Genomic DNA, 15,407 nt, shown 5'->3' on the forward strand with positions numbered 1-15,407 from the left:
TATTCATGTGATGTCATTTGACACCTGATACAAAGAAATTTCAGATGGCTGTATTATATCAATATCAGGATCCATACTATTTTATAATAAGATAACTAAAGGTCTAACTACACTGTGCTATTATAATGGGAGGTAGAAGCCAATTCTGATGGATCATGTGGGCAATAGCAGTTTCCTGCTCTGGGATGCTCACTTTGCTGCACTGCATAAGCACTGTTTTTATTAACCCACCTTCACACGATGTGATAATGAACATGCACTGACAAGAAACCGTGACGTGTTTTCATGGATCAAAGCAGCTTCATGCATTCTCACAGGAAGATTTACTTCAGTTCATTTCGTTGTGTATTAAAAATGAAAGACATAGGATCAATTAAGCTTTTGTATGCAGCACAGTTTGGGAATCGTCCAAAGAATTCATAAACACCCTGCCTATGCTGTAAAATTGATCTGGTTATTGCCTAGGTAAAGTGTTCTGAATCTGAGATCACTAGCTCACTACTACAATATCAGGTACCATAATACATTATCAGTTTCCAGCATCAAAGCTTGTCACTGGCTACAAACAGAGATGAATAAACAGTTTATTGGTAATTGAAAATAAATGTTGTGTCTGTGTAGTTTGAATAGTTATTCCCCAAACATTACTTTTCCCAAAAAGGTACATTGAATCAAATCCTAGATGTACTCATAGAATGTGTCACTAGATGGCGCACTTCCCTACTTTGTATGCAATTTATTTAGGGCAAGGCTTTATTTCTTGGGCTACAGGCAAGTTAATACAAAATCTTTGGCAAATATAACCATTGATTATATTTATTTTTTCAATCATTTTAACATATTTCAGTCCGTAAAGGAGTAAGCCCTGTTAATAAAATGTATTTTTTCCAGTTTACTATTCAGCGAATCCCTAGAAGCCGAGAGGTCCAACAGTCCTGGAGGTCTTCGGTGCTGACAACTTTATATTCACTGCTCTACTCTGTGCCTCTAGTCTTTAAGCTGAAGCCAGATTTGGTATGTACTGGTAGAACAGTAGAATGTTTTCTTTCTATCAAGGTGAAAGTTTGGCAGTCTCTTCTTTGGCCAGGGTGTCCACGGCGACCCCTGTAGTCTGGCCGGGCGCTTGCAGGCTTGCCTGTAAAGCTGACCAGAGTTGTCCTCCGATGCTGTAGCTCTGGGTTGGCTGCATGACGGGCCTGCAGAGTGAAAAGAAGTGATTGGCTGACGGCACACGGAGGACAGCGTGTGTTCGACTTTGCCGCTCCTGAGTCAGCGCAGGGGTTGTAGCGGTGAGCTGAGCCTAAAATACCATTGCATATTTCAGATTGGGAGTAAAATTGGGTAAAATCAATTGGAGACTACTAAATAATAAAAAAAAAGAATAGAATAGCAATCGAACTCTGCATATACTAGTTCTTACTGCTTTGAAAAATAAAGTTTCTGTTTATTGGTATGTACTTTATGGAGTTTTTCTTATCTCTGTTTCTGGCTGTATTTCAGTGGAAACTACTCTAACCATTTGTGTTGTGCAATGGTGTGTGGAGAATGTCTTTCATTTACATTTACAACTAAGACAGTATACATTTTAAACAGCTCTTGATGTGTTTGCTGTCATGACTTTAACAGAAGGCAGTTTTTTGAACTGCAATGTCAGGGTTTGTTCTAGTATTTGTTCAGGTTGTAAATCTATGCCTGCATCTGATCTGACATTCAGAACAGCTATAAGTGGAAGGGTGTCTTTTGTTTATGATTTTCCTGCTGTCACCAGCCAGCCATTCAAAATACATTTTAAATCAATCATATTTAATAAAAAAAAAAAAACTTCTATAGCGGTAGCTTGAATTGATTCTACCATTCTGAAGAACCATGGGTAGTGAATTGATGGAAGGATTACTAGCATATCCAAAACAAGAGTTTTTAGTCAAGGAGGCAGGGCAGAATAAAATGTACTGTATGGCCACTAGAGAACAGGAAAGTAAAAACATTCTCCTGCTACTTCTTGGAAGAGATTACAAAATGATCACTTTTTCCAAATGATGTATTTTCTTAAATATGTAAAAACTATTTTTAAAACCACATGGGGCCCTGCGTTTGAAGGTATTTAGTGAATATTGCATTGCTGAATTTATATAAAAAAGCAAAGTATTTAAATGAATGTGTAAAAAGGTCTGGCAGTTGACCATCTTTGCTATTTGAAGGAATGCTGAGTTATAAACAGGCCAATTAAGATACGCTTAATAACTCATGAAACATGCCATAAAACACCTTAAAAAGTCTAATATGGAATCCATTTCTTACACATTAATTAGGATTCCCTCACAACATGGATTTTTACAAATAATGAACGTGTCTTTTTTGTTATTTTTCATTGACAGTTCTGCTTTTGAAGCAGCCTGTATACATTGTGTAATACAGGTTGCCATATGTTAAAACCTCCCGGAATTTAATCTTTAATGCAGAGTTTGATGAATTATTTAGCCCTTCTGGAGACATACATCCTCAGCAACAATGATATAGTGTTGGTGCTTGCACATACTTCCAATAACTGGATGAGCTCACAGACAGCTATTATTTTAGTGACAAATACCTAAATATCACGAAACTGTGCATTTGCATTTATTTTTAAAAAAAGCTGCTCAACTCACTCCTTAGATAAGTATGTAGGTTACACAATGTAGATGTGTAGGCCGGTTTAAAAGGCTGCTGTGGGGTTTGCATAGACATAACAGCAAGTGTACAGTTTACCTGGAGATGGCAAGGGGTAGGATTGCCCTTTGGGTCACCAGGACCCCATGTACTGTATTATGGTGCCAGGTGACACTGTGTTGAGATTCCCTTGTTCATCCACTCTCACACAGCATACAATAGGCTGTGTGGTCCAGTGGTTAAAGAAAAGGGCATGCAACCAGGAGGTCCCCGGTTCAAATCCCACCTCAGCCACTGACTCATTGTGTGACCCTGAGCAAGTCACTTAACCTCCTTGTGCTCCGTCTTTCGGGTGAGACGTAATTGTAAGTGACTCTGCAGCTGATGCATTGTTCACACACCCGAGTCTCTGTAAGTCGCCTTGGATAAAGGCGTCTGCTAAATAAACAAATAATAATATGGGGGAACTAAAGTGTAACTAAAACTTTATTTGTTATGCACAGCACTTATCAGTAAAACCTTCAGACAGGAGTTCAATTTGATTGGACAGAGTACTTAAACTGCTCTCTAATCCTAATCCTGGGAGCTAATGCTGCAATGCCTTCTATGGAAGTACAAAGAGGATGCAAGACCTTTTATAGCCTTGACTATAGGAATCAGCACTTTAAAGGGTTTGTCTGCTGTCTCATGGGATTCTTAGTAGGGCCAGAAGTGAAAGCCCATGTTTACAGGATATCGCAGGGCTTCACCAGGCACTTGGCCAGGAGCCAGGGGCTAATTTAATGAACCAGGAGATGGAGCAGCACTGTAGATCAGCATTTAATAGAATTTACTGACACTTCAAGAGAAATCTCTACATTTCTCAGAACTTCATTTAAGGTTTAATTTGAAAGAGGTTTAAAAGATCACATTGCAGAAAAATCAGAAGCACCCAAAGAACCAATGCTTTCACACAGAAAGGGTTTGGGCAGAGGAAATGCATCTGTTTGTAGCCTGCATTCTTCCTGAGCTTTATTTAATGTATAGGCCTACATTTTTTTGTAAGGTGTTTTTTTTTTTTTTTTTTTTTTTTTTTGGTCCAGGCAAAGGCCAGTAAATAGTGTCTCTATCTATATCTAGATCTAATCTTTCATTTACCTTTTTTGTGCACAGTGAAAGCCAGCTGTACAGCTGTTCAAAAGCTGTAGTGCATTCCAGAATGGAATGAGTGGGAATAAATGGCAGACCAGTGAGTAGGAAGCTCAGCATTCCCAGACTTTTGCCATATATGGACATTTCAATGAGATCACATACTAAATTCAGGCTCTCAGAGGACACATGCTATGTCAGGAAAACTGTGCTTGTCATACATAGTTGCCTTCACTTTTTTTAACCAGTCATTGGCTACTTAACCTAGTTAAAATGTGAATTTAAATTAAATTTTAAAAATACATAATGGTATTTTCAAAAGCAAAGTACAAATCTTGCATTTCCAGTGGACCATTATGAAAATGTATCATGTAAATTATTATTATTTGTTTATTTAGCAGACGTCTTTATCCAAGGCGACTTACAGAGACTAGGGTGTGTGAACTATGCATCAGCTGCAGAGTCACTTACAACAACAACTCACCCGAAAGACAGAGCACAAGGAGATTAAGTGACTCGCTCAGTCCATCCAAGCTTCTCTGGATTGAACCGTCGACCTAAATGTTGATTAGAGCAAATGTTTCTTCATCCCTGCTGCAATCTTGCTCATGGTATGTCTCAATCAACAAAAATATGGCTAAACAGAAATGTTCCTTGTGGAGGTGAAACCTTCACGCAGGCGTGGCTGTTTGTTATTTTGTCGGCTTACAAATGGCCGTCATGCATTCTCGCTCAGCCCGGGTCAAAGCGTGTCGACCCACATCCTGAGGTGGGTCGCTGGGACCCATCACCCGGGTACGACCCACGTACGAGTGCCAGTGTGTAAGGGGCTTTAGATTTTATTTTTCAAGGGGTTAGCAAGCCGTGCAACAATTCACTCATAAAGACCTTCATAAACAATAAACATATTTAAAACCAGCTTATATTGTATATACAAGTGAAACAGTTACATTCTAGATGACTCGGTAAACTGTTTTCCTGAAGAAAACACTTAATGGAATTGTTTTAATGCAGGCAATAGATCAGTCTCTAGGAGGTATATGTCCATAAGCATGAGTGCCATAAGTCCTAGTTGTCCTATGGACCTGTAGAGGATAGATAGCATGGATCTTGCTGAGTATTGAAACTCGGCTTGTTTCAAATACGTCAAGTTATCTTCTATTTACTGTATTCAACCAGTTGATGGAATTGATCTTGTATTAAACAATGATGTGTTAATAGACTACAATAAATACAAACAGATCTACTCAAATGATTAAACAGTAAAGAAAATGACCACAATCAGTAATCATGATCATTATCTGGTGGAATTCTTCTTCTTCTATATAATGCCCTAAGTTAGCTATTAACTGCTGAATTCAATTGAATCAATAGTGTACCCATGAGTTATCGGTGTGAAGTGACTTTGCAGTTATACTTAATTGAAGAGTTCATATTAGAGACAGGCTTTTTATTGTGTGGGATAATCAATTCTTAACAAATAATGTTTCCCCTGTTGAAAACCACGCAGTAGAATTAATGAAGCCATTTGAATTGAGTATGTGCTAATTAAAAGAATAATCATTTTTTTGGTGAAATCTGCTTCAGTGCTTTTCAAATTGGTAACAGTTCAAATTTTTTTTTTTGTATTTTTTTTTAATGTCTGGTTTTATCGCTTGGGCCATGGCTGCACATTGAATTCCAATAGTGTGGGCTGCAGACACTAACTGACTGCAACTTGGAATAACTCCCTACCAAAGAGGGAATCTGGATATATTCTACTGTGGAAGGTGCCAAAGAGGTTTGAATTGCTAGTGGTGTCGTGTTATAGAGAAACAATGTCTATTGAATGACATAATGCACTTACCGGGTTTCAGAATTAAAATGTGGTTCGATCGGCTTGATTCCTTGTGAAGTCTGAGGATTTTTTGCCCCTTCTGTAATTCTTCTGTATTTCAATTTTGTACATCGTACAGCATTACAGAGCTGACTAGATTAGAGCAGTCTTATTCATAATTCATTTATTTATAGTGCGTTTTAACACATTAGTACATTAAGGGGACAAAGATCGCTAAATGCAGGCTTGTCGAGTTCAGGACGTTTATTTTATTTTTTTTATATAGAACAATTTTGCTTTAAGCTGTATCTTAGGTGAAGTTGATTGTGGAAACTTCTAATTCAGAATACCCGCTTTTCCTTGTCTTGTATTCCTAATATATTTGAACATAGTGACTGTGTACTGACAAGGGCTGGTAGGATGGAGGGGATGCATGTTGATTTAGTCATTTCCAGATGTTGCAGGCAGTAGAAAGCTACAGAGCTTTTCAGCCCCATCTTGGAGAGAAAGCCAGGCAAGCCGGCAGCCAGCAGCCAGGGTATAAAGTGCAGCACTGACCACTGACAGTGCAAGTATGCCAGGAATGTTCCTGCTTGGTTTATGAGCTGAGCCCCAACATACAAGGAGGGTCTAGCATAAATACTACTCTCGGGGGAGGAGGTCAACAATGTGCTGGTAAGCTTTATAAATCTGTGACTTAGCTTAGAAAAACAGATATGTAGGATAATAAATAAGATTCTTACTCCATTTTACACTTTGAAGAGAAAACCACACAAATAGTGTTGTGCATAAAATGGCCCTTTAAGGACACTTATATAACCATATTCATCCAGAGGCTGCCATTGCTCTAACTTAAACTCACAGTGTAAGTACAGTTAAATAATAAAAAAAAATATATATATATATATATTAAGATTGAAATACAGTGTATGCATGCATTAAGTTGGGTTTTTTTTTAACATCCTAATAGAAATGCAGTTTTTGTCTTTTTTTATTTATTTATTTTATTCATTAAGACAACCCTGGAAATCAAAGCCTACTCGCAGTGTAGTTTAGCTGAATAAATCTTTTTTTTAACAAATCAACATTCTTTTGTTTCCTATTAACAGTGTCTTAGTGACACACAGCGAGAGGTTTCAACAGTTTTCAAACAAATGTCACTCATTTCCAAACAGACAATCTCATCTGAACACAGGCAAAGTGAAAAGGCTTCCTAAACTATTTGTCAAGCTTACCTGTTATTTTTCTATCATGAACTCTTGGTTCAGCAAATATGTTAGAAATAGTTTCTAAGTGATGAATGTTTATTCAGTTTACTACTTTACTTTCTTGTCTTCAAACACAGGCAGTCAACTTTCAGTAGAAGTACGCGTCATACCTTTTTAGAACAGTATGTATTGAACAGTACTTGTGTCAGTCTTATAACAATGGTCTGCTATACCTCAGTATATTACTTTAAAGCTTGAGTCTAGAATCTTCTCAGGACAGGGAGCATTCAGTGCATTAACACGAGTGCATTGGGGTCAATACTAAAGCTGTGTTTAGACTACAACCAAACTGTTCTGAAAAGTGGTCTCAGATCTATTCTGATCATACACTTTATATTTAATCAGTCTAATCTGTTTCTTGTCATTGCATTACAGTGACATTTGTCAGATGTTTGTAGAACTTCCTCAACAAACAAATAAGTTGTTTATTGTTATTATTATTTATTTCTTAGCAGACGCCCTTATCCAGGGTGTCCTTATTAAGACTCTCTTATTTAAAAAAAAAATAAAATAAAGAACAATAAATTAACTGAAAACAAATTAATAGTTAAAGTAAATTATGTCCTGGTCTCAGAATATCAAAATTGTTATATAATTTATAGAGAATTTATAAAAAAAAAAAAAAAAATGAAATTTATATTTTTTCGTCCTTAATGAGCCACCATAAAAATCTGCATCAACTCCACAGCCTTCTTAGTTCAACACAAATATTACAGAATAGTGCGATATCTATTTGGTCCTTTATTTCTCTGTGAAGGAGGAATGTGCAGACATATTTTGTATAAATGTAGGCAATTTCACCTGCCATTATAGACCACATATGGCTGTTCAGTCTTTAACTGAAACCAGTCTGAGACTTACTGCCCAGCAAGTCTGAGTTGAACCTGTCTGAGGGACAGTCAGATCGGTCAGGAATCAATCTTGGATTGTCTTTTCAGCCTAGTCTGAAAACATCTTAAGATACCTTCTTACAGTTTCACTTTAGCATATTTGGTTCCTGTTAGTATCTGCTCAGCAGGACTTGCATTAGCGTATTAGTTATGTGCACAAACTGGTTAGGCAGGAAGATAAAACAGATCAAATAATTTTGATGACCTAACAGATAATCTTTAATGCATGGGAGATTCTGTACGTACTAGAGGCTTTCAAAAGTTTCTATTGGGTCGTTGCTTCCATAAATGTATTTTCCTTTCTTTTTGTGTGTAGTTCAGAGGCCAGTTGATGTTGCACCAAACAATATAATATAGTCAGATACCCCCCCCCCCCACCCCCCCCCAAAAAAAGTTGTAGATCAGTTTCCTGTAATATTTGTTCCATGTCTGAATCGTGAACAGAACAAAATGAACATCAATCTCCACACCACTAAACCAACCCTAAGCTGTTAGATGTACTAAATAACAAGGAGCATGTTATGACAACAGTCAAGAATGCTGTGATGTTTTGTGACATTTTTGTGCGTCTGGTCCCACAATGGCATGTGTAGATATTAAAACTGTGTCTGAGCTTGACAATAGTATATGCTTTAGGAATATTACTAAATCATTGACAATGTACAGTAGGTAACAATATTTGTAAGATTTTACACCCGCTTCAGATTGGTTTCAATGAAATGCTGTTCTTGTAATCAATAAAAAACATGTTCCCATTTATGAGCTAACACGATTTCTAATGAGATCAGTGCCAGGCTGCCAGACATGTAAACTATTTTACCAGCTGTTTTATGATGTTCTAGCCCTACCCAGGGATCTGGACACCCCAGAGGACAGCCCCCCTGCAGTGAGATTTATGTAATGCTGCCCTCTGTGAATTGGAACCATTACAACAGGGGAGGTCAATTTGTCTCTTGGCATTCAAATTTAAAATCAGAAGAGAATTGGAGGTTTGTTAAACAAACAAGTTGCTGAAGTTTGAATCTGCCTTTTGTTGAAACCAGGAGCCCTGTATCCCTGGGGATAGTTCCGCGTCGTTCTCCGGTGTTGGTTTCTAGTTTCTCAAAGCAAAGGCATAAAGCCTTAACCAAGAATTATGTGAAGACAACATACTAATCTTCTCGATTCTCCAGTGTTGCCAGGTCCTACTGTATGTAAGCTATATATTTCAGGAATATATTTCTTATTTGTTGTGTTTTTATTTCATTAATTTGAAATATTGGTTAAGATAACAATCTGTGGTATGCAGTGATATACAGGGTCTTGCAGTTTTGTGCACTTGCTATTGCTCAGTAAATACTGTATGGGTGTTAGAAATGATTCAGTGATTAATAGAGCAGACATACTGGCCTGTTGTCAAGGTCTGCCTCTTTTTCCTGTGTATTCCAGCTATTGCAACCTGTATGTGACGAGAGTCTGTTTGAGGCCTGACAAAGCAGAACATTGTCTTTCACTCCCACTTCAGTAATTATTCTTTGTTCGACGCAGATTGTCCAAAAACCTGTTCCACAATTTCTTTTTAGAATTTAGGATTTCGGTTTGTAGAAGCAGACTTAACAAGTCATTGAAAACATCTTTTAGGTACTTTTTTCAGAATGCTCAATGTCAAATACTGTCCTCCCTACCTACCGGTAAGTGGCGTTGGTATCTTTGTTTATTGCTTGTCCTTAGTACTCTAAATTGCTCAGATTCTAATGTGAAATTCCTACCACTAGCATCATGAAGGCAAATATGGCATCTGCCTGTGTCCTTTTCTAAAGGGCAAATGTGTCATAACCTTGCAATGGTGATTTCATTTTTTTTTTTTTTTAAATGCCAGAATGTCCTTTTATAACAATTCCTGTAAAAAAAAGCAAGATGCAAGCCTTCAGTGTTTGGTTGCTTTTACTGACATGAGCAAAAGACACGTACTTGCCTCTCTACTACAGGGCTTGTACTTTAGAGAATGGTAAGGCGGTCGTCTTTGAACCATATGGTTTGCAGTTCGTGTCTATCACTCGCCTTCCCATTCAGTGGGCTGAGATGCCAGTTTATTTTAATGTTCTAAGTCGTTTTTTTCCTGTTTTGTTGCAGGTTTTGTGCAATGGACCCGGGACCTGTGTCCCAGTGTGTGCATCTGCCCTCCTTCTAGGAATCTTGGGAGTCAAGAAAGTGCTGATCATCTACGTAGAGAGCATCTGTCGGGTGGAAACGCTTTCCCTCTCTGGAAAGTTACTGTACCATTTGTCAGATTATTTTTTTGTACAGTGGTCAGCCCTAAAGGAAAAGTATCCCAAATCCACTTATCTTGGCAGAATAGTATAAACACACAACAACACAAGTGACCATCATAACATGAATGTAAACATTTGCAGATCAGGTCCGTTCTGGTACAGTGGACTTAATCTCAACTTTCCTCTCAAGAAAGTGCTATAATTTCTGAATACTGGAATTTTATACAAACAACCAAATGATCTATTTATAATGAAAAACCATGGTCAATATGTTGTTTTCCAGTAGGAAGTCTTCAGTAATTACAGTACCTGTATTCTAGAAGCTTAGTCACAAAAAGTGAAATGAAATGTGATATTCATTCCTGTTGGCAGAAAACATTAACTGTTCCTGTCTTTTTTTTCATAAAAACTGATATATTTTTAATAACTAAAATTATAAAAAATAAAGTAAAGGTAGGGTAGGGAAGTGTTATGCATAGTGGGGCATAACTTCATGTGTACCTAATTGCAGGTATTGATGGGTTCAGATTGATGAAAAATATTCAAATGCACCACGTGGACCAGTAAAATTGCACGAAGCTGCTTAAACACTTCAAATGCTTCATTTTCTCAATCAAAAAGCTTGTGCTTTGTATTGCTGGTAGTCCAAAAAATATTTATCTCTTGTACATTACATTGCAATTCAATACAACAAACAGTTACACAGCTCCTTGTATATCAGATATCCCAATGCACTTTATTTAACCCGTAACAACCATTTGTGTTACAGAGTAGTTGTCTGTACAAATCGACTACAATTAAATGCCCCTGCTAATTGATACTTTTGTATTATATCTTATGCTGATTATAACTCTGGCTACTAAGCTTGTGGTCTTATTCACATCATCATTCCTTAGTAAAAGATTTCTCTGTTTCAGTTCCTCCCTCCCCCTCCTCCACCAGTATCTGTAAATGGTATCTCAGGGTGGGGTGGAGTTGGGGGTGTTGTCTTTGTCTGGGTCAGCATCATCTCCCCTGGGACACAGCTGTTAGTTTTAGACATTCTAATCACTGCGGTGTAAAATACTGTGCAAGCAATACCCATAGCTGCATGTTCTGCTGTTCTACACCTGACTTTGCTTACACAAGAAGAATTCCTCCATGTAACCAATATGTTTTTATTTGAATGAAAAAATAAATAAAGTCCAGTACATTTGTATTTAGTGTAACCCATTTAAAATAGTTTTTGAAAGGTGCGGTACAATGACAATCTGGAAGGGGTAATGTGAGCTTCTCCACAAAGCTTCTTGACCTGAACTACCAGCAGTGCCTTTCTGTTCTTAAGCTCAACTTTCAAAGGTGCATTAATGCACTGCACCACCTAGCTCCCTTCCAGATGATTTTTTTAAAATATCCCCAAAAGGAGAAGGTGCAGTTTTGTAGTGGCACAGTATGGAAATGCTTCAGCGGTCAAGAAATGCCATGGTCACGTACAAAACATCTGCAGACGCTGTAGCATTGTCATACACAAATCAGATGGAAACTTGGCGTTTTAAATCCTGCTCTGCAGCCTCAAAGCAGTGTGCGTGTTATTGTTGGCAGCTTGTTAAAGTCATTAAGTCGACTTGAGTGGGATGGAAAGTTGCAGACTTGTAGTGGCCGTGTTCCAAGATGAAGGTAGTGATACTGCTGTGGCTTTTGGGAAGCCTTTGTTTAGGTCTGAATGACTACTTTGCTGTTCACTCACTGGCAGCAGTGTGGAGTAGTGGTTAGGGCTCTGGACTTTTGACCAGAGGGTTGTGGGTTCAGTCCCTGGTGGGGGACACTGCTGCTGTACCGTTGAGCAAGGTACTTTACCTAGATTGCTCCAGTAAAAACCCAACTGTATAAATGGGTAATTGTATGTAAAAAAAAAATAATAATGTGATATCTTGTAACAATTGTAAGTTGACCTGGATAAGGGTGTCTGCTAAGAAATAAATAATAATATAGAAAAGTAAGTATTTCGTTTTTATTTATTGCAGAAGTTATCCTTAAATTCTATAAATATACAAATGACCCCAATAGGGTAAATGGACCCCAAATGAGGACAGGGCATCTCTTCTTTGATTTACCAGCTGTCAGTTGCAAGGCAACAAAAGTTATGCACAACGCTGCTGTGTAAACTACCGAAATGTACAATGCAACTGCATTTTAATTATGGCACCTCTATCCTTATAGCAGCTTTTTACAAAAAATATGAAAACACTTAAGATGCCAGAAGCCATCCATTATCTGTGTCACAGTTATTGTGTGTTTTGTTATAATGTTTGTTTTTAAAGTATAATGATAATGGTGTCATATTTAAAATGTAATCCTGTGGCAATGGTAGATTTTAGAGAGCCCAGAAAATGCCCTTGTGATGAATGGCAGAGGCTTAGTAGAAAACCATATTAAAAGCATTGCCATTGGATATACCTAAACATTTTCTTGCAGTGAAGTACTGTATATTATTATCAAGGTTTTTTTTTTGTTTTGTAATCTGCCCTGGAGGGAGTACTACAGTATTTGAACTATTGGTACAGTAAACAAACCTGCTCTTTCCTTTGATGTTTCAAGGAAACAAATCAGCATATCAAGTTTTGGTAACCTTACAAAGACACATACCTAAAATGACAGCTGTACAAAATATAGAATATCGGTAGTACTTAAAGGAAAGTTAAATTAGACATTGATTGAATATGTTTCACTGACAGACACAAGTACATACAGGTATTGCGGTCTTTCCCAAACAGTGCTTTCATTCACATATGCTCCTTTTCAACCAGCCCATGAGGAACTCCTAATGAAGGATAGTATGACAACTCTTCTTCTCAGTGTCCTCATATCCATTACCTTGTATTGAAAACAGAACTGAAAATCCTCATCTTACTTTAATTTAAAGGCTCTCATGTATTTCTTTTTAAGAAATAAAGCTTAAACCAGCGGCGCTGAAACTGGGGGTGCTGGGGGTGCGGCAGCACCCCTGGCTTTGCATGTCTTCCATTACATACAGGGGTTACAGTTTTGTTCAATGGCTTTCAGCACCCCCTTTATAAAAATTGTTGCAGCGCCTCTGGCTTAAACCTGTCTACTGTAAATCAGGATGCCATATTTGCTACAGTGATGGTTTGGCAATTCAATAATGTGTTTATTGTCAGCAGAAGTATAAATGTCTGGGACAGAGTTTGCCTCCATCCAGAACTTATTTTTCTTAACATTGCTAAAGAAAGTATTTTAGAATAGGTTTAACCCTATGATGCATTGGTCAGCATGCTGTTCATTTCATTAGGTGCTATATACATTATTGAATTGTATTAATTTTGACTGGTACTGGTAACCAATTGAAATTTAAAACCTAGTTCCTCAGGTAAAAGGTCAGTTCTCCAGTCAATGGAAGCTCACATTCAGCAGCATTGTGCTCATATCTGTTATCCACTGCCAGACAATCTTAAGTCAAGAGATTAGACTTCAAACTTGCCTTACCATGTTGTTGAAACTGACCACATTACATTTGCATTACAGTACATGCAATTAAAAAGTCAATGCGTCTTTAAAAATGTTGGCTGGTATTTGATGTCAGCGGTCCTTTAGTGCAGTTTAGACAGTAGCATGGAAGCTGGTAAAATTTCTATGACATCATAGCAGTTTTCTTCAGCATTCCAATCTGTCATGGGGAGAAAAGCAGCAAAACTGCACAATGTAAGTTTGTCAGCAGTTCTTTTAAATTAGTTCTAACAAAGGTATTGCAATCCATTTTCTTGTTGGTTATGCACCCTGGCAGTATTATTTTGTTTATTTATTTATTTATTTATTTATTGCATTTATATAGTGCTTTTTATACAAAATTATGGCAAATGACTGTACAGTACATAGCAAAAAAGAACAAACCACAATACATTTGTATAGCATGTCACACATACAACTGCCACAATAAGATCATTTAAATACCATATTTAAATAACATAATACAAATAATACAAAAGCAGCAATTTTAAAGTTACATTAAAACCCACTAAGATAAGAAAGCCATTTTATAAAAGTTTTTAGTCTTGACTTGAAAACTAACGGTCCCAGCTTCACTGACAAAAGAAGGCAGAGCATTCCATAATTTAGGAGCTCTACAAGAAAAAGCCCTACCTCCCGTGTTGCTTTTGTTGACCCTAGGAATAACCAGCAGCCCCGTATCCTGTGATCTCAGAGTGCAGTTTGGAAGATACGGGGTCAGTAATTCCTGAAAATAACTAGGTGCTAATCCAGTCAGGGCCTTGTAAGTTCACAGCACAATCTTATAATCAATTCTATACTGCACAGGGAGCCAGTGTAACGAGGCCAAAACGGGTAATATGTTCACTTTTCCTGGTTTTAGTCAGAATTCTAGCAGCGGTATTCTGAACAAGCTGCAAGCGGGATACCACACGTTTTGGGACACCAGAAAAAGAATGTAAGGAAGGATGTTTTTATTTTTAGGGCTGTAATACAACCCCACAGTTCCCTGACAAATAAAACATCCTTCCTTACACGTGGGTAAGATATACCCAAGAGGGAGCATGTTCATATGTTTGTATGGCCCTCCTCAGAGCCTGTAGAATCCTGCTCCCAAGGTTGGGTCATGTCGGGTCCGCAACATTCAGATTGTAGAACCTTGTGAAGGTGTGTGGAGTTGCCCATACAGCTGCATTACAGATGTCAGTCATAGATGCTCCATGGAACAGGCCCCATGAGGTAGCAAGGCTTCTGGTCGAGTAGCCGGTAACACCAGTAGGAGGATCCTGATTACTGAGTTCATAGGCAGTCTTGACAGTCTCAGTAATCCACTGGGAAAGACGCATTTTGGAAAGGGACATGCCTTTGGATTTGGGCCCATAGCAAATAAAAACCTGATCAGTTTTGCGCCAGACTGCGGAGCACTCAATATAATAGGAATGCATGGGTTCAAACGGGGGCTTAGAAAGTGCCTACAGGACCAAGTTCAATCTCCACCGAGGCACCAATTCCTTCCTAGGTGGGCGGAGACGTCTGGTCACTTTCAGGAACTGAGCAATCAAGGGGTGAGCTCCCGGAGTGACTGCATCAATCTTGGTGTGGAAAACAGATATCGCAGCCAGGTAAACTTTGAGAGTGGCTGGCTGCTTTCCTTCATCAAATAGGTCTTGAAGGAACAAAAGAATGTGTGAGAGGGGACAAATAGTAGGATCAATGTCACGGCTCTGGCACCAAGACTCAAATACTCTCAATTTTTGCACATACTGTGAGTGAGTAGAATGAGCTCTAGCAAACTGCAACGTAGTGAGCACTCTGTGATGAAGACCAGGGTGTGCTACATGCAGCTGTTGAGAGGCCACACCCAGAGCTGTAGGGACATCGGGACATAGTGTCCCTGCCGCTTGACTGAGTAGGTCGGCCCGAG

General features: G+C 38.2%; 1 protein-coding gene across 2 annotated transcripts in view; it reads left to right on the plus strand.

Moving 5' to 3' along the window:
* Positions 1 to 12,155, plus strand: part of LOC117417333 (UDP-N-acetylglucosamine transferase subunit ALG14 homolog) — a 13,305-nt gene extending 1,150 nt beyond the window's left edge. The window contains exons 3-4 of one of the 2 annotated variants that reach the window (XM_034029405.3): positions 892 to 1,014; positions 9,861 to 12,150. In XM_034029405.3, coding sequence (XP_033885296.2) covers positions 892 to 1,014; positions 9,861 to 10,091 — 354 coding nt within the window. In that variant the 3' untranslated portion in view covers positions 10,092 to 12,150. Of the gene's footprint in view, positions 1 to 891; positions 1,015 to 9,860 lie in introns of both variants that reach the window. The other variant, XM_059034866.1, reaches the window with a different exon arrangement.
* Positions 12,156 to 15,407: the final 3,252 nt, after the last annotated feature.

The sequence above is a fragment of the Acipenser ruthenus genome, chromosome 12 (assembly GCF_902713425.1).
Source record: "Acipenser ruthenus chromosome 12, fAciRut3.2 maternal haplotype, whole genome shotgun sequence".
NCBI classification, from domain to species: Eukaryota; Metazoa; Chordata; class Actinopteri; order Acipenseriformes; family Acipenseridae; genus Acipenser; species Acipenser ruthenus.